Source organism: Apteryx mantelli, chromosome 21 (genome assembly GCF_036417845.1).
Source record: "Apteryx mantelli isolate bAptMan1 chromosome 21, bAptMan1.hap1, whole genome shotgun sequence".
Classification (NCBI taxonomy): Eukaryota; Metazoa; Chordata; class Aves; order Apterygiformes; family Apterygidae; genus Apteryx; species Apteryx mantelli.
In genome coordinates, this window is record NC_089998.1 from 11312556 (window position 1) to 11335782 (window position 23227).

The 23227-nt window shown below is 49.3% G+C and overlaps 1 protein-coding gene across 7 annotated transcripts in view; it reads right to left on the reverse strand.

The window, feature by feature from the left end:
• Nucleotides 1-23227, reverse strand: part of EHMT1 (euchromatic histone lysine methyltransferase 1) — a 133558-nt gene that overhangs the window by 105563 nt on the left and 4768 nt on the right. For 5 of the 7 annotated variants that reach the window (XM_067308867.1, XM_067308862.1, XM_067308861.1 and 2 more), the window contains exon 1: nucleotides 22427-22462. The exons of 1 other annotated variant lie outside the window; for it this stretch is intronic. In XM_067308867.1, coding sequence (XP_067164968.1) covers nucleotides 22427-22447 — 21 coding nt within the window. In that variant the 5' untranslated portion in view covers nucleotides 22448-22462. Of the gene's footprint in view, nucleotides 1-22426; nucleotides 22463-23227 lie in introns of those variants that run through there. One more of the 7 variants, XM_067308863.1, reaches the window with a different exon arrangement.

Consider the following 23227-nt stretch of genomic DNA (forward strand, 5'->3'; position numbering starts at 1 on the left):
TTTTCTTCAAATACACAGCATCTCTGCCTCAGCAAAGTCTGCAGCAGAACTGCCCTTCTGAACTCGGCCGCCAGCAGCAACGCTCGCCTGGGTCCTGCACGTAAGCTCACAACCGTCACAGGATGAATCTAGCAGGAGCCGCTGGCCTTTGAAAATGATTGCATTATTCTTCCCTTCTTCGCGCCACTTCAAGGAAACACGAAGCCATTTTCCTAGACACGACATTGCAAACAGATCCTGTTGCTCCTGGACATAAATTAACAACGGGTAACACCAGGACTAATGCTCTAGCCATGCAACACCCAATTTTTCCTTGGCACCGGCAGCACAGCAGTTGCACCTATTATTTTTCACTCCTTAAGAGCGGAAGGGTGGGTCCCTTTTCCACCCACACAGTCCTGGGGACTTGCTGGGAAGGCATCTCGCTGAACCCTAGCTCTGCAGGAGAGCGGTTTATTCAAGTTAGGTACGCCACGCCACGCCGTCCCCCACCCCTCAAAGCCAGGCAACTTCTGCTGACGCGTCCCCTCGGTTTCCTCGTCATTCAGCAGGAGTAGTTAGAAGTTTGTAAGCAGTGAAGACGCAAGCTGGGGGTTAGCGAGCTCTGCCTCTCCCGGGCTCGAGAAGGCAAGTCACCAGGACGTTACTGCTGGACTCCTGGGAATCCCCAGGTTGGCCAAACACTGGGCTTTAAGTGTTTGAAGCCGTTACAAAGCACCGAGGGCAGTCAATAATATCCTCCTTCACCCACGCTCTCTGGAAGTGAGTAGATAAGAAAGCTGTTGGTTCACTAGGAACTACCGGTGGTTTTTCCTTCTTCCAGGATGCCCCCGCAAACCAGCCAGTGGGAGGGAAGCAGCCCGGCTCCACCTCAACGCGATCCTTGTGCCTGCAACACTTACCTCGCTGACAAGACAGCCTCTCCTCGACAAGCGGAAAGGGCTCAGCCTTTAAAGCAAAACCAAATTACCTCACCCATTTTTCCCCCCCCCATCTGACATGGGTTTGCAGCTCCTCATGCATGGGGAGGAGTGGGGAGCAAAAAAAAAAAAAGACTATTATCCTGCAGACAGTCAAAGCTAATCCCTTTACACATTTTCTTTCCAACAGACGCACAATATATCAAGTCCCACTGGGTTCTGATCGCAACTACAAAGTAGTAGGTGTTTTCTGCTCCCTTCTGCCAACACAGCTCAATGTGCAGCAGGCCTCACCCCATACATTCGTTTAAGCCAACGTGAAGGCAGAATGGTGCTCTAGCCCAGTTCTAGCAAGCAAGCCGGTACCTCGCTATGGCCTTGCGCTGAAATAGGATTACTTTGGCCTGGAGGAAAAAAAGAGAAAAAGAAAGCACAACATGAAGGTCACCCATAAAATCATTACACAGCTCCCTCTTCCCCAGCTCTCTTAGAACAAATCTTCAGCAAGCCCTCAACCAGCAAGTAGAAACACAAAAAGATATGTACATTAATCCCATATACCTCCGTCAATTTTTTTTCCTCGTGTCTTTAGAGCAGTTGTTTACTGCAGCCAACTGCAGAGAAATTACAGTAGCTTAACTCTCCAACTCCCTCTAAAGGATTAATCTTCCAGTGAGCATGCTCACGCGAGATCTTTTTTCAGCGGTTGCATCCATTTCATGAAATGAAGGCTGCTGCAGACACGAGGAAATGCCATTTCAGGACTACATGCAAAGTTAAGCAGCCCCATAAATAAGTGCTAAGCCCTTTCTAAAGTCCTAGGAGGGCTCTCTGTCCAACTCTCTACCTCCAATGACTTTAAAAGATTTCACATTAATGTGCCCTTTCAGGCAGGGGGGGGCTAGTGGTTGCTCTGTGAGCCACGTTTAAAATGTCTGTTCTTGACTTTTTCCTCCACAAGCTGGTGGACAGTTCATCCACTGAATCTTAAGTCAAAATAGCTCCTTCTCAGGGGCAGATTTTTCTTTTGTCTCCTTTGTATCACTTGTTGGATCATCTCTGCTTTAAAAAGCCAGGGGAGATAATTTGGGGCACGGGGGGGAGAAGTGTTCAAATAAAAAGCAACAGCTTTAAAAATCTAGTTCTCAACTCTGCAGCACAGTAGACAACAGATCCCGAGACCCATTTAACTCTACAGATTAAGGACCCATGCAAATGAGGATTTGCTAGTAGACAACAAATCCAGTATCTAAACAGGGCTGTTCAAGTAATCTTGTCCATTTATTCCGCGGTCACTGTGCATTATAATTAAACTGCTCTGTTGGAGGTATTTGTCCCTCACCCCAAACTGCACCTTGGATCAGAGCTTTCCTGGTTAAAAGAAAACTCCCGACTTAAAGATAAATATTTATTCTTGAGAAAAATATATTCTTCTCCCTTCTTCCATTTTCCTCTTCCCCTATTACCACTGTAGTGACATTCCCTTTCCCATATATCTATTTTATGTCCCCTCGCTTAACTACTCTTCGTAGCTGATAGAAATGCAAGCCTCCCCCTCCTCCCTAAAAGGCTCTTATTTTGGGTTTTAAATGCCTGCTTGGGTCTAGGACGCTCAAGAGACCAGACTACTGTCCTCCGAGAGCTGAGGTGAATCCGGAGTAAGCCAAAGCCAAAAATGTGAGAGTCCCGATCCAGTTGTCTGACCTCACCTGAGTCACTACAAAGATCTAAACATTTTTCTTAAAGGCTCAAACGCCTCTGATGCCGTGAATCCAACTGTATGTCCTAAACTCTACCTGTGAATCCACAAAAAAATGCAACATGTCACGAGAGTGTTAAATAAGGGCTATGTCTGCTGCTTAAAACGAATGCTCACCATAGCGACAGGATCCGTAAGGGATGATAAAACGTATGGTGACACTCGATATTTTGTTCTGTTGTCACCTAAATAGAAGCACCCACAGAAAGGAAATCTCTGTTACCGTGCACTAAAATAGACGCTTTGTTTTATTTAGAAAGCTTCCAAACTGGTTGGTTTGGATGTGTCATAGCACAGGCTGTTCAGCCACCCCTCCCTGTTTAAGCCTTGGGGGACTTAACGCGGGATGCCTACATTCACCCCGCTCCTCGCCACGACCCTCGCCTCCCACTGCCATCAGGTGGTGCTGGGACTGCTCCAACACCTTGGAAGGAGGTTTGGAGTCACGGTGCCAGCTGTCCCTGAAAAGCCCTGCAAAGAAAAATCCCAGGCTGGAAAAGTAGGCAGATGTGAAAGCCTTGATGCAGGAAGATCACGTTCTGCGTTTCCTTCTCTGTTGCAGGATTACACCCTAACACGAAGTTGGGATATCAGATATGGAGTTACCCTGACCTGTCATTCCCAATTTGGAAACTAGTCATACTCCCTAAGAGTTTAGGCTTTGAAGATTGACTGCTATTGATTCTTCTTCAAGCAAAGGGCCCAAGCTGGCAATCAGTCAATAATAAGCAATTACTCGACAGCCTCTTATCTCCAGATGCCAGACCAGACAGCTCGATTCATAGAGGCAGCAGGTCAATAAATCAAAGCTGTTCTCGATTTTAAAATATCATCGTTTAAAAGCCCACCCGGCCTTCAACCTGGCTGAAAAAGCAGCCAGGACAGAGAGGTGCCTGCAGAATGGTACGTCTGTGTATTACTAATTTACCAAATGGGAGATAATGTGCGATGTGGTGAAATCCACCTCTGACACTCGTTTGTCATGAGCAACATGAAAGTTTTAGGTGGATGAGGAAGATGAGACAGCGAGGAGGAAACACAACCCTTCTATTTCCAACAGTTCCTTGGAGGGAACAAGCAGGATGAGGTAGCCTTCATTAAGTGCTCACTGGTCCAGTCGAGTTCACTGTGACTCACCTGACTGTTTATTGGGAGCCTCAAAAGCAGCAATATGAATGCGTTTAGCACCGCAATGACAGCAAACTGAAGGCGCCTTTCTAATACTCCTGCTGTGACCTCCACATCCTGGGTATACAATTAATCATTTCATTTTAGGAAATGCACTTTGTTCTTTGACAGACTAAACATGATGCAAGTATGGGGGTCAAAGACTTCTCCTGTGCATTTCAGTGCAAGCCAGAAGCGATGCTGTTAAATCTAACGGTACCAACACAGTGCAACTGAGAAGAAAAAAAATCAGCCTTGCTGAAAACCTGTGGAGCCATTTTCTGCTCTTAATGCAGATCCATTTTTAAAGATCCATTTGTATGAGGAGAAATAAGAATTGCCTATACAACTTGCAGGAGACTAAGTAACAGGAATATGAGCCTGGTGCAATGGGAACCTTCTAGTTAGTACTGTAGAATCTAGAAACTCTGACAGCATAACTGTTTATGTTGTGTGCTTGCATGAGCGCTCGCCTAAGTCATAGAAAAGGCATACAAGTACCAACACAACACAGCAACACTTAAATTATTCTGCTTCTGTTGCTAGAGGAGGTAAGTGGCCTACAGGATGCTGTAGCCTCCAAATCAGATGTTGACTGCTGGAATAGAAGGAGGGAAGCCTGAAACTGGAGACATATTTTTATAAAGAATTTTCTGAGCAAGATACACACACACGATTTGTACCAACAAGCTGCACAAGCACAGTAAACCCAAGACCCCTGGAGCCTGTGAAACCTTCTGCCCGTGCTGTAGAAGTGTCTCAGATTCATAAAGCCTAGAGCAGCTTCATCAAGGTACTGCAGAGTAGCTGTGACCCCTTCTAGGCAGGCTGCAAGAGGTCAAAAAATACCAAGTACATAATAAAAAGCAAACATCCTCACATTTGATACAGACAGAATTTCCAGGGAGAAATCTTCCCTGGGAAGACAGTATCTCTAAGTACGGGGATTGGCAACTCCCAAAGAATATAGAGCACCGGGGCTTCTGGCCTCATTTGACATGAGCACCGGTCCCACAAAGGCACACATTTGTATAATGACTATGACCAAATCTTACAGACTGAGAAGCTTCAATGAATCTAGCTGGAAGAACAAAAGAGTAGAATTTGAGCTTGATATCTAAACAAAAAGGGGTGACCCAATGGAAGCAGGATCAACCAGTTGGTTGGTATTCGCTCTTCACACTCCATTTGCCTGATAAAACACAGGCATCCAAGGACATGGTCTAAATCACCTCAGTTTTCAACAGCTTTCAGAGCTTTGGGAGGGACGGGCAAGTGAAAGAGGGCAGACAATGAATTACTTCAATCATACCTGCCAAGGCTGGGTCCAACACTGAGCTGTTTCCACTCCTTGTGGAGGAACCTACTGAGGTTTTCACCTGTTAGCTACCTGCAGCGCACTTGGTTCTTTGTTTCATCAGTGGCCGGGACAGCAGGAAGCTGTGGGAACGTATGCCCAAAATCTAAAAGGATTTCTCTTCTTCTTCTTACCCACAGAGCATCTGCAGGTGGCTTTTATACTGTCAGTCTAGTATGCAACACCATGGCAAAGCATGGAAGAGCACTCAGGGAAAAAAAAAAAGGGGGGGGGGTAACTCAAAATACTGTATCACTATCACCATTTATAGTAAAGCCGCAAAATGCCAAACCAGCTGACAGGATCCCACAAACCGCACTGCAGAGCGACAGCGAGCTCCTAAGTTTTGCAGCCTATCAGAATAATTTTCACACAATACCTGCATTTTGCTGGTATAAAATACGGTGCCTTTTTCGCTCCCCCTCCATACGTACAAATGAATGGCAAGTCGCAGTGCATCCGGACCGTAAGAAGGTCGGTATAGCTGCAGAGAGAAGCCTGCAAAACTGGTGGAGTTGCTAACCACGGAAATGGTTCCTTCCCCCAATTTAGGGAGCGACCCTCCTGCCTGCTATTGGCCTGGCTTTGGTGGATACACAAGATCAGCCTAATCTGGGTTTCCCCACCACCACCACCGGAAAATAATACAGCAATATTACAAATCATAACTCAGGCAGCAACGCAGGAGTATTTCTGATCTTTTATGACGAAAACAATGTCAGCGGCCAGAGGATACGATATCATATCTTGCCATTCCTCCTTCTCGTCTCGAGTTGTGACCATTTTACACAGAAGTTCATGATCACCCACTGTGCCGTGCTTCCTTGTTTTAAATCAAACGGTTTCGTCAGACGAGGATCCCGCCTGCTTTGGGTTTGAAAGTACTGTTACAGCAGCAAATTCTAGAAAACTAGAACTAGAAAACTAGAACAAAAGGAAGAAGGGCTCCATGGCCTCACTGAGGACTTTATCAAGGAGTTCTCAAGACCATAAAATGGGACCAAGACACTTCCCTTGGAGAAGGAAACTGCCACATAAAATATTTTTGGTGGGCAGAATGGTAATTTAGTAAATCCATCATCTCAATATGAAATTATGGCAGCTCAACCCCATGTCTATTTCTTATCAGGAGCCCCGTGACTGACCAAAGCACTGCTCCTCTTCATGATCTATTATTTCATGCTCAGCATGAACATGCCATTATGCTCTGAGACCCTTAAGGCTGGCTTAGGTGCACAGGTGCAGGAATTAGGGGGCAGACAGTTCTGTAAAGGCAAAGTAAATCCCAACCTGTATTTTCAGCATGGTGTCTTTGTAGAAAGAGGCCCAGCCAAAGCACTCCTCATTGGACAAATTCAATTCAGATTAAATTCAGGCAGTTCACTGGGGAGGGAACACAAAAGTCTCTTCATGGGATCTCACCATATTGCAGTCATCTTTCAAGGCTATCAGTGGCCCATGTGGCTGCAATGAATATGGATGTTTTATACAGTACTCCTCAAAGCAGACTTGTTCAGGGACTTTCCCTTGGCCCTTCTAACACCTTCAGCATGGAGACACTACACCAAAGATGCGTGCACGATGCTTTAATTATAAATATTAGCCACTGGAGTGTGGGAAAGGGGAGGACAGTCAACAGCAGGCTTCCTCTGTGTGATTACAGCCTACTGTCAAAATCAATCCACGGCAGTTTGTGCTCACCGCATCACACTGTCTGCAGCATCAGTTTTGATACTGGGGAACTTTAAAAGGGTTTAGAAGATCCTTGTCCTTCACACACACATGGATTAGCCCACTCTGTTCACAATGACCTGACTAACTTTGATTTGTCTCTCATGATAAACAAACACTGTTTAAGCTGATCCTATCTCATTTAGAAGTGTCATCGAAAGCTGTCCCTCTAAGCCTGGCTTTCCTATCACCTACACCAGTGGCTTTCAACCTTTGGTGTGACAACTACTTCCAAAAGGCTGCTGAAAGGCACCTACGAAAGCAAGCCACTTTCAGTAGTCATATTTGCTGTACACACATTTACACCCTACTGGCACGGGATTAATAACCGCTCATACAAACAAAGCAGAAGTAACAGAAAGGAAGTCCTACAGACGTCTACCTTTAAGCATGAAAGGCAAAAAACCTTTTCAAAGCTCAGGCAAATGGTTCAGCGAGGCCAGAAAGGGCAAAAATTCTCACGCTGGCTTACGAAAACGAGTAGGATGGCTTAACGAAGGCAGTACCGCTTTCAAGAAAGTAAGGCTCAAAGCCTGATCAGAGCTAGCCTTACCTGCCGTTTGTAACGCCTGCACTTTTACACTGGCACCTTCCAAACACATTGTACAAACCAAGTTACAAAACGAGCAATAAGGAAGACAAACATTATTTCCTCCACTTTCTCGACTAAAATTCAAAGGTGGAGAAGTTACATAAATCGCTCAGGATCACAGCACGAAGAGACTGACTTGCTTTGGAAACAGATGGCCAAGCCCTATGGTCTGAAGCCTGCCATAACGCGCAGGGAGCTCTGCGAGAGTCCTGCCCTCAGTAAAACTGCAGGATTTGGCTGCAACTTGATCCAAAGCCCCTGATATCATTTGAAAGGCTGTTATGGACAGCACAGAACTGCGAATGCAGCCTTCCAAAACAGGCAATTATCCATGTTCAGACGCTTCCTAGCATCTCTCACCATCCCCTCATGTGATTCACGCTGAAGGCCAAGGAGAGAGCAAGCCCAGTGCGCCTGCTCACCACGCGGGGAGAATTCGTGCTTCCGCCACGCTCTGGGACTGTCTCTGTTTTGCTCAACGCTGTGCTTTCCATATGGTATGCAAAGCAAACAAGCAACGGGATAGGGTCCAGCCTCACTTTGACTGATATCTAGCTCCAGCTTTTCACTTGCGTGTTTTTGAAATATCTTATTCCTCATTTGACTTACTAAAAAGAAAAAAAAAGCCCACAAACACACAGAAATAAAAATGCATGGAATTACAGAAGCTGAAACAATATGATTAAAAAAATAAAAAAACAAAATTAACTGAAGGACGTGTCCTGTTTGGACTACACAAAGCATGTCCAAAGTTACACGAACATAAACATGCTCCTGCACTAACATAGACACAACCTTGCTCTATACGCTTACATGGCGTGCAGCACAGTAACAGTTAAACCAGTGCAAACATGCTTATATTGGTACGGCTAAGCCCCGTGTCTTCATATGAATTAGCTAAACTGATACAGAAGTACTAACTTTGTCTTTGACTGCCTGTACAGCGGGATTTGTAGAGGCTCTGCGTGTACATGCTAAAAGCTGTATGTAAACAAGCTCTCCCAGCGCAGCCCTGGCCATGCAACTAACAGTCTTAGCCTTTAACAGGCAAAGGAACCGTCATGACCATCCAGTCAATGGTTATTTCTACAAGTCCGAAGGCTGAAAACCAGCAACCTTGGTCTAAAATGCCCTACCTAGGACTCGTCTCCTGATTCCTGGCTCTTCCTAAAACATGGAATACTACGGCATATTAGTAATTACCACTCAGACATGTAAATGTGTACAACATCAAACTCTACCTGTCTATCCAGGTTACATAATTACGGAACAGAGCTCCCAGTAGCGTGCAGCTGCATTTCTCTTCTATCCAATTTGGATCTGCAATGTACCATTACAAGCGACAACCTGGGCTTATTCCCACACTGAGCTGAGTTTGTATAAATAACCTCTGCCATTCGGCAGGCCATTTGGCACACTCACGAGGCAGTACGCTGTGCTGTCCAAATAGGAAATGTTTTTTATGTGATTTTGGGTACCACATCCTTGGAGAAGCTGGTATCATCATATAAGCAACTCACAGGATCTACTGGAAAATATACAGATTTTAACTACTTCTCTCCCATACGCTGCCCAGCCCAGAACACAGCAAAGAGATACAGCATACTACTGTCAAAAAAGTCAGACGTGCTTAATACCATCATGCAGCTGATGACTGCAAGGGGAGGAGACACGTCACCAAGATAATGACAGTGTCTGCGTGAAGAATTAGACAAAAAAACGAGCTTTGGGAAACAGCACCTGAATTCGCATGATGAACAACAAAAACTTTGATTCACAGATCCCTGTAGAAAGAAATGGGGAAATGACTGTATTGCTGGAATTTTATGTGCAGGGATGGCTTATGTTTAACTTTCTCTGGACACCAATGCAGAAAAAGCAGTCTATTGACACCGGTGTGTCTACCCCAGGACATCTGACGTATCATATGACATCTTTGACATCATCAAAGGACAGCTAACGTCGGCTGGCAGAGACAGGAGACCCTTTCCTCCCCGCCTTTACTCCTCAGGTGATGCAACAACCCGGGCTATTGACAGTTAACAGAAAATGTAGCCTACAATGGCCAAATCTTCACAAAGCTCTGATGATGCAGTGAAAAAAGCAATCCTGCTTGATCTTCTTTCCCTGCAATTTAACTTCTGCTACCCAGTGCAACATACTGCTTCCCGCCCCAGTGCCCAGAGCCAAACAAAGCCAGCAATGAGGTTGAGCTAGGAGCTAAGATATGCCTTGGTGGCCCACCAAGTGGTGAATCCTACCAGGCTGAGCAGGACACCGTAACACATGGTTTTGTCACAGGCAGAATAAAAGGAAGTGTTGTGAATTTGTGCCATAATTAAGGTCTTTTTCTTATTCCAAAAAAAAAAAAAAAAAGGCTGAACTTCTCTTCCTTCCCCCACTTACCCACACCGCCAATCTAGGCCTGAATCTCCAGCTATGCTCTTGGAAAAAGAGTGTCAGAAAAATGGATGTAAACAAATAAAGTGGGAAGTTACCCTAAGTGACACCTTTCCACACAATATTTTGCTTCAGAAAAGTCAGTGACAGGCTATCAAAGTGGATTTGTTTTTTAAAAGTGGATCTCCTAGCAAGCGGCACCGAATGACCATACAGTAGACACCATAATTGCATCGGTTTGTTCTGGTCTGGGGTTTTTTGAAAATACACATTAAGAAATTGTTACAAGTTCTTATCACAAGGTTCTTTTCTCCTTCAAAGCTATCTGAAGATACAAGCTAACTACTCCCCAGAATATCTCTGCAAGAACTATTAGGCTGGAATACGATATATCAGCCTGACTTCAGAATGGAATAAGAGACCATTAGAAAGATTATGGATCATGGTTTCAAAATAAAGTCCAACATCGGTATCAGAAGTCCAAAGAGGTGCTGGACGTTTGGAGTCATACTAGCTCTGATCACAAGTACTTCATACATTAAAGAGTGCTTCTAAAAAAAAAATTTCTTTTTGCTTTTAATCAGGTCCACCCATGATCTCAGGGCAGCAAGCCAGAAACCAGAGTACATATAAAGCAGTAAAACTTTTGACCTAGGTAACTTGCAATCTCTTACCCAGTGAAGGCAACATCTATATTCAAAAAATAACATTCTGCATTTCTACCACACTTGTAAGGTAAAGGCTTCTAAGGATTGTGAGGATATCGCCCAGTCAGGCCTCATAACCTTGTATCGCTACCTCCCTTTTCCAGATGGGAAAAGCATCACTAGGTGAAAGAAATCAAACAACCCATCCCAGCAACAAAGCCTGGAAAATAGCACAGACTGGAGAATCCGGCCCCAGGATTGACTGGGACGGTCAAGGATGGGAGTCTCTGTCTTCTGCTCCGTCTGGGGGACGTCACCAGCACCGAAGGGGCATGTTAGGGTAAAGAGGGCAGCTCGCAGAACTAGGAGGGAGCACAGGCAGGTGCATACGTAACCTTAGCAGACTCAGCTACTTCCAAACGCGCAGATCCCAAACGGATCCGAAACAGCAGGTTCAAAGAGGACCCTTCCATCCGCAGGCCCGCCGGCCCCGCTCAGCGCCCTGCTGCACCTTTAGGGCATCCTGCACTCCCGACTGCCGGGAAGTCCCGCACGTCTGCAGTAGACAAAACCCCACACTGTGATGCCAGCTAGGAGAATTTCATTCAAGGGCATTTAACGTGACCACCAAGCCCTTTCGGGCACAGCGGCTTCTCAGCAGGGACAGATTCTGAATCTCATAAGCAGACTCAGACGACCAGCCTTGCTTGGGCAGCTCTTCAACTCCTTTTGTTTAAATTGCTGACCGCCCCATTGCTTGGGTACGCTGGAGGCAACCCGCTCTCACTGAAGCCGACACCAAATCCCCCACCGATTCCTGTGTTTTTGGATCAAGTCCCAAGACTCTTTTTAATGCAATACTCTACTTTATTCTATGTAATCTTCTATCTTAGGGGGCTCAATGTTGCAAATTCTCTGTGCTCTTAAGTCCCATTATCTGCCTGCACTAATTCTGCGTACAGGGCATTTACAAGTCCTTAGCGCTCTCCTCATATAGCTCCACATTCACCAGCCCCAGTCAGCCATGAAGCTGGGCATCTGCTAAGTGAGGGGGAAAAAAAAAAAGATCAAAACACATTTACCTTATTTCAATATTCAACAGCCCAGTCAGTTTTTCCAGTACGCTCATTTTGCACACTGCACGACATATATATCAGAAACTCTTTGGGAGAAAAGCAGGTTATGTTCTGGGCTTGCAAAGCACCATGTATACTTACAGTGCAATAAAAATTAGCTTAATTAATAATACACCAGCAAGAAAATGTTAATGAGCCCCCAGCAGGGGCAAGGAATGTTGTCTCATCTCCCTGCGTGGACTCCTCGCTTTGGCAGCAATCAGCAAGCGCATCAGCACTACCATCCCAGTGCAAGCTAAGATATCTGACTCATCAGGGAACGACGGCGGGAACCACAGGGCTGCATGTCACAATTTACATTTCTCTTTAAAAGCAGACACTGTTGCATCAGGAGCTGCTCTCAGCAGTTCCATGCCAACCTCTGCTTGGGGAGTTTTTTGTCGTTTAAAAAATAAGTTAAAATATCTCTGCGCATCCAATGCATAAATACGCATAGACGATGGGGGCCTCTTGCAATCGGCTCTTCGGCCAAAACACACAGTTTTGCTGCCAGAGCCCGCGTTGGCTTCGAGCTGCTGACACAACCGTGCTGCCAGCTCAGCAAGCACGTTGCGGGGGGGAACCGTATTGAACCTAGGTGCTCCGGGCATCGAGCTCAGACTAGCTGAACCGTTTCCTTGGGGCCTACCTGTCTCCACTAAGTAGGCAATACCGGCTCAAAACGGTGATCCTCCAGATGGCTAAGCTAGGTGCGTTCCCCAGCAGAGGGTGGAAATCCCCCGTCCCAGCTGGTTTTGTCAGTGCTGCCTCCCCATCGCGAGGGGCTGTTTTGGCAGCACACAGCCCCCCACGAGCAGGAGCCCGGGGCTCGCAGCTGCCGGTACAGCTATGCCACCGGAGCGCGTCCACCCTGGCACGCAGCCGGCAGCGCACGTCCGTCAAGGGCCCGCGTCGCGCAGGGAGGTGGTTTTCCTCAGCCAATGGAGAAGCTGCCGTTTTCTGCCTTTCATCGGAAGCGTGGCCGGGAACAAAGGCCCGGTGGAGAAAGGCAAGTCGCCTGGTAAAACTTTGCGGGGCTAACGGGGCCTTGGAGCGGACAAAGCCACCCGACTCCTCCTCGCCTCCCGACCTCGTCCTCCGCAGCCAGATCGCCTCCGGGATAACGCCGGGCGCCGGATTTAAGGTGGCAGGCTTGCCGGGGGGCAAGCTGATCTCCGGGTCGCGTGCCGTTCCCGACGGCAGCCTCGAGCCCCAACTCCAGGACAAAAAGCAGCAGCAGCAGCAATATAACCTGGCCACACGCCTAAAGCAGCGGCGTTTGCATCCTCGGCAGCAGGTAAAAGTCTAGTCTGCCGTCGCACAGGAGCGGGAAAAAGATAAAATACGTCTCTAAAGAACCTCTTTGAGGATTTGAGAAGATACCAAACAAGCAGGTTTTCAAGAGGAGCTCTGAACGGTTAAAGCCAGCGTGTTCTCCACCTCACGCTGCACCAGGAACGACGCTAAGCTCTCAGAAACCCAAGAGCAACCACAGCACCGGCAGCCCCCAAAGGAACCCCCGAAATGCGGGAGTTCGGCACCGAGCGCCCCAGGCACGACCGCCTCCGAGTCTCAATCTGAAAACAGATGGGGAACGCAACTTGCGGTGCCTGGAAAACAAAGAGGATATAACCAGGACAGAATACGATCACCCCTTGCTGGTCTTTTCAAATGACGCAAGCCCGAGGTTCTGCTAACCTCTCCCTTTCTACTGTAAATTCGTAACAGCCAAAGCAGACACATTTTCAGCAAATGTGCTCAGTAGCAGTTTGTTTGCTCACCGGTGGCGTCTCCCCGGTAAAGGGGGGAGTTGATTAAAAGACAGCACAGCTCTTCACCTCGGCGCTCCGCTCACGCGCTAAAAGCTACAGGATCTGGCATTACAGCAAGAGTAAATATTACATCACGTTTCCTATCAGTGAAGTCCCTCTTTTTTAAGGAGCATTCTTTGTTTATCCTCAAAGTTTCGCAAAGAAGGTTAAATATCCCATGCAATGTCTCCAGATCCTACGGGACACCTGCTTACGAACACTCATCTTTGAATATTCAAGAGGCATTAAAGCACCAGTTTGAAACAATACATGCTAACAGTACTAAAAAAATACCTTTCCTAATAATGCAAAGAACAAAAGCATTTCAGCCGTATGGAATTCACAGCTCCGGAAAATTTAAAACACAGGCTAGTTGACAAAGGCTATTACGCACAAGTATGCAATTAAAAACGCCAAATGTCTTAGCAGTTCAAAGCATTCTGGATGTTGATTTAATCTCACAAATATTAACGCTGCTGCTCAATTAATAAAATATTTAGAGTTGTGCTTTATGTTCTTGCAATCTGGAGTTTTATGCTCAAACTTATAGGCCGGCAGGATCCTGGATTGGGTCATACAAACCAGTTAGCAGTCTGGCTGTTAACATTTCAGTCTCCTGAATACTGATCCTCTCCCTTACGCTGATAAAACCGCACTCGATGGCTGTACGATTTGCTATCTCGCCTCGACGTAAGAAATGCATCAAAAAATTTATGTCAAATTCTCTCAGAGCCCCCCCCCCCCAAATCCAAGTGATTTAAACACCCATTTCCTATCTAGTGTAGCTCTACCGTCCCTCCTGCTGCCTGTGCCAACCCCAGAAACCTCCCGGCCGGCGTGGGCTAGCTAACGCAGACGTGGCTGGTACTTCCCACCCTACACAGGGCAGATACCAGCCGGCCAGCACTAACAGGCCTCCAGTGCCGTCCCACAGCTCCTTTCCTTGGGTCTAAGGCAAAATTCATGGGGAATGAATTTCAGTTAAGGGCAGCAGGACAAAAAACACATGGGATAAAACCCCAGGAATCTAGATAAAAAGAGAGGATAAATTAAACTACAGGAAAGAAACAGTAAAGACGACACGGCTTTGCTGCCCAGCTGCCCACACCTGGGCTGAGCTAACGCAGCACCAAGAACTTGGGTTTATTCCGATGCAAGGCATAGCTTTAACGTCAAAGGCATTTGGGCATCTGCATTCACTTCTCACCACCAAAAGTTGTTTCAGTATCTACCTCTTGATATTGCAACAGACAGACCTTCAATTCCCAAATCAACAACTGGATGAAGCATGTAGTTTTGAAACCCATTAATCCTTCTAAAGTCTGCTACATATGTATGTGCATGCTTAGCTTCCCATTTCTTGAAACAATTTTATGATTTTTGAGAGGATCTGACTACAGCTTCTGAACATTTGCGATCGGCAGTACGAAACATCCCCAGTTACCACTGCAGTTGGATAAAATCTTTGGGTTATTTGCCTCCTGGCTTTGAGCCTTTGGGAGAAATCGCATATTAAAATTTCCTTCTGAAATCGCAAGGCCTGGAAATGTAATTTGAGAGGAAGAAGAGAGCGTCTCAAGAGTCTGAGAGTCTCAGGAATCCAGGAGTTCAAGCTTAAAAAGGAAAAGAAAAAAAAAAAAAATCACGACTTTTCGCAGGCTGTGTTCAAACGCATCAGCAGGTCACGGTCAATATTACTGGGGAGACCAGGGTTCACTTTCGCCGATCAACACGCTAAAATACAACACCATTATTTCTACTTACCTCAACCTGCTCAGATCCCAAATTCTCTGCTGCCAGTTTCGAATGCTGTAGCCACTGCAAGCTCATAACCTCTCCTGGTTCGTGCAATGGCCTATCTGACCCAAGAAGAAATAATCCCTTTGGACATTTTTATCCCTGTTTGCATAACTTTACATTTCCCTGTAACAAGCGGGATAAGTCACTTACCTGCCTTTATTCTGAGTTTATCCATGTCAGCCCGGTTATCTTGCTCCATATTTACTTCCTCCCTAGCCGTGCCACCTGCAAACGTCCTCCCTTTGCCGCGTGCCGTTTCTCCAGGATGATCAGCCCCAAGCAGGCTGACGTGGACCTGCATTTTCTGCTCGAGCAACCCATCCCGCTCACTGCCTTCTTGTCCTAAACTGACACTGCTCATCCCTGCCTGGGAGAGCTCTCCCTTGAGGAGCTACAGCACTGAAAAGGATGGATTCAATATTTGATAGCCCACCTCCAACCCCCAAGCCAGGCCCTTACCCGCACAAGCAGCTCAGCCCAGCACTGTATCGGCTCTTCTTGTTCGGTAGCTGCCTGCGCTTTGTGTCAGGCAGCGTTTTTGAACCGCGATTCCTCCACGGAGCAAAACTATTCTTAAATGTAAACTCAGGCAAAACCTGCTGGTACGGAGGCAGGCGGCAGGACAACGCTGAGCATCGGGCTTGGCATTAAGGAAACAGGAATCCTCCTGGAAGAACGTTTCCTACTTGAAAAGAGGATACACTGGATGTCCTTGATACTCTGCCTATGCTCGAAATTTTTAATTAAAAGCAGGAAAAGCCTTTCTATTTTGGACACAGTGATACTAGTACAAAGCGCTTTTACAAGCACAGTTTATTCTGGATTTATACGCGTTTCACAGAGCTTGGCAGCCAAGCGAAGCCAACAGGGCTACAGCAAACTCTTTCACTCCCTTTCAGACTCCCTTTACCACTTCGGCTTGTCACCGGCAGTCACCTACGGGATGTGCCTGCCCACACGCTGAGGAAGGACGGATTCCGGTGACTTCTCCCTCAGCCACCCGAGACGCAGGCAGTGAGGGGAGCCTTTCGCTGGTGACTTTTTCTGGCTCCCGGGACAAAGCTGCGGAAGGGGGAAATCTCCAGCAAACGTGTCTCTAAGCACCTGAACAGACACCTTGAACCTCTCACAACACAGCGAAACACCCACCACCAGAGAGGACAGCTCTTCAGAGCTGGGGGGAATATGAGTAACACCCACCCTTCCCCGTCAATCTGATCTTGCTGAAAGGGGCAGGATCTGTCCCTGGAAGTTTTCTTCCACCACGGATGGTAGAGAAGGATGTAGTACTGGGTCCTTATGCTCTTGCTCTACTGTGAAACCTCTTCTTCTAGCATCTCCTCGCATCCCCTTTCCTTACCCAACGACCCAACACACACAGGCACCTGCTCTGCTAGAGCACTCTGCAAGGGAAAACCGGGAGGAACAGAGTCTACTTCCAGGCCCTCCATGTCCCCACTTCCGGAACAGAGAGGCCACACAGGTGGCATTGCCCCAGCTCCAACGAGTGACGGGACAGACGACAAAAGGCCGGGCAAGGTGATGAAAAGCAAGGGCCCAGACTGGTATTTCAGCTGAGCAGCAACGCAGCGGTACCAGTCCCTACCCGCGTGGACACCAGCTGCTCTCACGCGCATATAGAAGCGCGATACGCCACCGGTGCATCACCGCCAGCGGCTGTGAGCCGCTAAGGGCTGCTCGCGCCTTCAGCTGCCGCAGCTGTTTGCAAGGCGAGCGCCCATCCAGCTGCATTCGCCAGCGCAGCTCAAATCAGCTCGCCCCACAGAAGAACTGTTGCTCTTCTTGTCGTTGGGTTTTTGCTGGTAATTGCATCTCCACCAGGACTTCTGCTGACACAGCTATGGTGGCAGGGAGAGCAACTTCTCTCCACTCATGGACGGGTAACTATGTCAGCAAAACTTCTTAAATGTACACCAAGCCTCTGGTCTGGAAAGCAGAAATAAGCTACCCTCGTTTAAAAGCACTTCTAAACTAATATAGCTATGCCCACAGCAAGGTCATCTATTGGTATTGCTATTTCAGTAAAGAAAAAAAAGAAAAATAATCTTTTCTAGCCAGAATAATTACATTGGAAAAGCTTTTTTTAAAGTATAAACCAGGCCTTTAATTCTGCCCTGACTGACAGACTTTTCTTCAGAGACTTCCTTCAGACATGTTGGCTCAACCAGATTAGCTTAACACAACTGAAGGGCATTTTTAAAGCTTTTGAAGTCCTATCTGCCCATTCCGTTATTACTTAAAGCTCGTCTCCGTGGAAGAAACAGATGAGTTTCCAGACAGCTTTTGTTAGCCCATAGTTAGCTTTGCCTGGTTAACGTAGCATGGGGAAAATGCACGTTAGGAAAGCGCAAAGATGTTCGCATCCGCTCAACACAGGGTAAAATGCTACCGCAGACAAGGCAGCCTGTAATTTTAACACATGAACAGGACGAAGTTAACCATGACGGGAAAGGCTCTAATTAATAAAGTTATAAACTCTCCTGCCCTTACTAGGTGTTCCCTAGCAGAGAAGAGGAAAGAACTCCTTTCCTCACTGGAGACAAGGATGCAGCTAAAATGTTGCAAACCATGTTTAAGCCGGAACTGGAGAAAAAAATCTAATACACCTGGAAACACACACTTTTTTTGCCTGTGTTCACGATCTCACGTCAATGTGGTATCAACATATCTCTCTGCACTAACGAGACTGAAGAAAACATCTGTCTTGTAGCCATCAAAACACGCAGGCTTCCAGATAGCTCACAAAGGAGAAAAGATGATGGGGTTTAAAACGCAGTAAGATTTCCCACTGTCGTTTACTGAGACAGACTCCGTACTGAAAGCAACGGCCCTGGGAAAGCAAAGCGGAGCCCTCTCCTCACCTGCGAGCCAGCTCGAGGACGCCGGCTGGCAGGAGCAAACGAGAGAGGCGGAAGGGCAGGGCAGGCCTGAAAGAAGCCCTGGGTTTCACGTCACCCGCAAAACAGAAAGCGGGAAACTCCGAAGAAACCACCTGCGCGTTCCCTCCTCAAAGGCACCGCTCATTAGGTCCTGCCTTTCCCTGTTATCACTCCCGCGCTCCGTGGCCTGTTACGGCAACCTCCTTCCAGCCGGGGACCCACGAGGAGGAAGCGCTTTGACGCGAGCGAGCGCTGCCCCTTAATGCAGCGGGGAGCTCATTGACCAGGCGGAGGGCTGCCTGCGGAGCGCTCCCGGCGCCAGCCGGCAAGGCGATGAGAGCAAGGATCAAAGCCGGGGCAAAGCCCTAGCGCCACGAGACTGACTTTCAGAACCGCTCAGCCTGTTGAGTCCTCCGCTTTAAAACGGGGGGGGAGCTGCTGGGTGCTGAATCCTTCGGCAGATCTGGTCTCGACCGAGGGTGCTGAGCGGCGGGGAAACCTGTCCTCTGTGCGGCTTGCCTGTCGTCGCTTCTCTTTAAAGATCAAAGTGGCATCTCCAGAAAAAAAGAGGTTACAGATCAGAACAGATAGGGGGGGAAAATGATGAAAAATGCAGTGTAGCTTCTGAACAGAACCACTTCATTCAAAGCCACACGCGCACCTTGCTTCCTGCTTAGCATGCAGGCACCAGCTTTCCTGAGGTTATTATGAGCTAGGGGAAAAACACCGTGGCTTGAAATCTCTGTTTCCACGCTTACACCAACTGACCGTTTTAGGAAACGCACAAAAACAAGGTCAAGCGATTCTGTTTTCACTAACGCTGATGCAAACCGGAGTAAATGCAACAAATCCAACGAACCTGCGCTGTCATAAGGCTGGCGGGGCAAGGCGAACTCGATCTCTTAAGCTTGAAACTCTAGTATTGTATACACAGTTGGTCTAAAATATGTAAAACACCAAACTGGACTGGATAGAAGAACCTGCTATCGATGGAAGAAAATCAGCAGCCAAACTCGTTTCCTCTGCAGCAACGTGGCTATTGCATGCAACAGGATAGCGGCACAGCCGCTTACTTCGGAGCTCCACCACGCCTCAACGCAGAGATTGCTTGGGGCGGCCTTTAGCTAAGACAGCCAGAAGAGCACGCTCACCAAGCAGAAAGTTTACCACTCGAGACACATAAAGATCCTGGTGCTAAGAGCGATTCTCCCTCAGCCACCAGCCCTAAGGAGCTACCCTGTGCTAGATGTTTTTATCTGGAGTTAACCGGCTGCCGGTAGCTTTGTTTGGAAAGGCTGGTGCAGATGCTGCCCGGAGGCAGGCAAACAGCAGTCTTCTTGCCCCCGCACTGCGACCCAGCTCTTCATTCAGAGCAAACATCACATCGTCTGCTTGGAGCACATCTCCTCGCCTCTCTTCACCAAGTGAAGCAATCCCTCATTTCTGCTCCGTCCCGCATGGCGCAGGACAACACCGCTGTGCAATGTCAGTCCTTGCTTTCTGTTACAACCGCGGGGTAAGCAAGGAGGATCTACTCCAGTTTCTAAATCCCAGCCTGATTTACACCAACGTCCTACCCTCTGGCTTCAGTGGGGTATAAGCGAAGGCAAATCTGGCCTGAATTTGTGGAGGAGGGGAGGAATTAAACGCTAAATGAGTCACCGTTCTCCTTCCCGTGATCCACTGCAACATCTGCGGATATCAAGCCTGATTCTAAGAGCCGTGTTTCTTAATGCTTTACATATAGAGCAGACTCAAGCCGAGAGTCCTGGGAGGTGCTTCCTAAAATAAGAGGTGTGTGTCTGCAGTTGTAAGCCTAACCTGTACACTGGGATTTGCTGAGTTATGAGCCAACTCCTGCCCCGGTTACAGCCATGCCAAGCCGTTCTCATCAAAGGAATCACACTGAGGCAGCTCAAGGCAAAACTGGACCATGAAATAACGGAATCGCCTCCGGGTTCTTTCTTCTATTTCACTGCAAAATTAACACCTGATCCTCTTCAGGCCTTGAGACGCAGTCGTGACAGAATAGAAAGCGCAAGGATCCTGCCTTGGACAAAACTCCCCTCACAGATAATGGGAATCTCGCCCGAGTAGTAAATTCAAGCTCTGCCTTTGCAGCACTTTGCAAAGAACTGCTGTTGCCATCTGTGTAGCCACGCTACCAACTTCATCCCACACAAGGCAGAAACTCCCCTGCCACCGCATAACCTTTTGAACACAGTATTTCAAACGAAAAAGCTGGGCATGGTTACAGCACACACTCTCACACACCTGAATGGTGAGGTGCAACCAAGCTGTCAGAAGATGCTGATCATTAACTGCATCTAGCTACAGACACGGAGTATCCAGCCATCTCTAGCACTTATTTCTATTTAGCTCATATACGAATGTACAACTGATTATCTTGTTGCTCTCTTTGTGCATGTGAATCAGTCAGCATGCTGCAATCTAGTGTTCACCTGAGGGGAAGCAGACTTATAAAAATATTCCATATTCTGTAACAAAACTAGGGGAAAAGCCTCAGAGCGGCACAAAAAAAGCACAGCAAGCACAGAGGCATTTCAGCTTTGTGTGCCACTTGCATAATTTTATGGGGTAGTTGAGCCGTGTGTTGTACTCTTTGGGGACATTTACAGATCTGGCTAATTATGGCTAATTGTCATTACATGGCAAACTTCATTTTCTTCGGGGATTTTGGATGTGATTCTGATATTTTCTCAGGCCTCACACTGCGCGCATTTCAAACCACTCTACCAAGAGTAGAAATACGAACACTGTGACGGGTGGCAACTTTATAATCCAGATTCACTGACAAATTGCTGGGACGCTACTGGACGGTCCACGTGCCAGAGGACACACCGCCACTTCCCCCTCTCCTCTGCAACCCTGCAGTCTTCAACACTGTCCCAGCAGTCCGACAGTGGTGACTCTTTCTGATCAACTTATTACCGTGGAGGCTTCTGCGCCTACTTTTGTCTCCCACACAAAGGAAAAGTGAAAGTCAAGCAGTGCATGCTTAGCAAAGTGGAAATTCAGTCGCCGTCCTGGAACCCTCCAAAGGTCCTTGGCGTCGAAAGTTCTTCTCTCCGAAGAGAAGTTTGCTACCTCTTACCAACAACCGCTTCACCCCGTTTCTCCTGTTTCCTTAATTCTTGTTTCTAGCTCCCTTTTCTTAGGGAGCAGGAGCCTAACTTCTGGCTCGCTTTATGAACGCGCTTCCCCCAGCGGGATTTAGGAACAGGGTGTTCAACAAAAACGCTTTGCCCATCCTTGAGCGCAAGCTGTGCGTTTATTCCCGGCGCGCCCCGCCGAAGCCCTGGCGGATGCGCTGCGGCCGAGCGGGCAGGACCGGCCCAGGGCCGCGCTCCGCCACCGACCCCAGCCAGGCGCGACCCGGGGCCGGCCGCGGAGGGGGCTCGGGGGGCGCCGCGGCCAGGCGGGACGCCGCCGCCCACGGGCCTGGCCCGGCCCCGAGGCCTCGGACGCCGCCGCGGGCCCCGGGCGGCCTGGGCCAGGCCCGGGCCGGCCACGACGCCTCCGCGCAGGCCGTCGGGAAGCAGCGGGCGGGCGAGGCGCGCCGGGGGCGGCCGCCGGGTCGCGGCGGCAGGGCGAGGCCCGCCCGCGTCGCCGGCGCTCCGGGAGCGGGCGCGGCGCGGCCCCGGCGGCGGCCTCGGCCCGGCTCGGCCCCGGCCCGGCCCCTGCCCCGCACGCCGCCCGCCCGCGGGGCCCGGGGCCCTGCATGCCTCATGCCTGCCCCCGCACGGGCGCGTGCCCGCCGCCCGGGACCCTGCATGGCTCATAGCCGCGGCCCGGCTACAGCCACGCACCCGCCGGCCCTGGACTCTGGATGGAGCCATGCCAGCGCCGCCCGGGGCCCCGCCACATGGGGAGCCCCGGAACCTGCATGCCGCCGTCCGCGCTCCCTCCGCCTCCGCCACACACACTCGCTCCCATTGGGGGAACCCCGGAACCTGTATGGCCCATACCACTGAATAACTGTGGAGGGGTGTTACTTATACAGAGTCCCGGGCCCCCCTACACACAATGGCAGCAGCTCCCACATTCTTCCCCTCAGAGGAGTTGGACTGAACCATGGGGCGGCGGGGGCACGGCCCCCCTCCCGGCCTCAGACAGAACCCGTTTGGCCCTGGGCGATACCACTCCACGCTCCCCCATCTTTCTTCCCCCCGCCCGGGGTAGATGGACGCCGCCGCTCTCACTCACCTCGGCATCCACTGTGGCCATGGCCGGAGCCCCGGAGCGTAGCCCCGCCCCTTCGGCGGCTCCTCACGCCTTGGCTCCTCCCCTTTCCCCTCATTCTTCTCAATGGAGACGCTCCGGCGGCCTGAGCGCATGCGTGAAGCAGCATGGCGGCCCCCGCGGGGCTCCTTTCGCCGTACAGGGCCATGGCGGCGCCCATTAGCAGGGCGCCGTACAGCCGGAGCCAGGCTGCGAGGGTGGGGCTGGGGCTGGGCTGAAGGTGAGGGGGGGATGGGGATGGGATGGGAACAAGAGGAAGATGAGTTGGAGATGGGATGGGGCTGACGGTGAGACGGGACGGAGATGGGATGGGGATTGGGGTGGGACGTGGATGAGGCAGGACAGGGATGGGGCGGGATGGAGATGGGGATGGAGGAGGCCTCTGCCATGGCAGCCACTGCGCTCCCCGCTCGCTCACAGCACCTGTGTCATCAGGAAGTTGTGCCACTTTTGGGGGGTGAAGGAGGGAGGGCAGCGACCCATCACCCGCCCCCCCGCTGTCGCAGCGGGGCGTCGTGACCACCCCAGTGGCCAGCATGGCGTGCGGGCGCACGTGCGTCTCGACGGGGCCCGCCACCCCCTGGCTGCGCCCCAGCACACCGGGACGCCTCTCGCCGATGCCCTTATTAAGATAATAATCCACATAATCATGCAAAAACCTGTATCGGGGGAGACAGTTGAGGAGTGTTTTAAAAACGGCTGCTCCACGATCTTGGCTGCGTGCCTTTCAGAGCGCCGCGCAAGAGCAGAAATTAAGTTTTACCC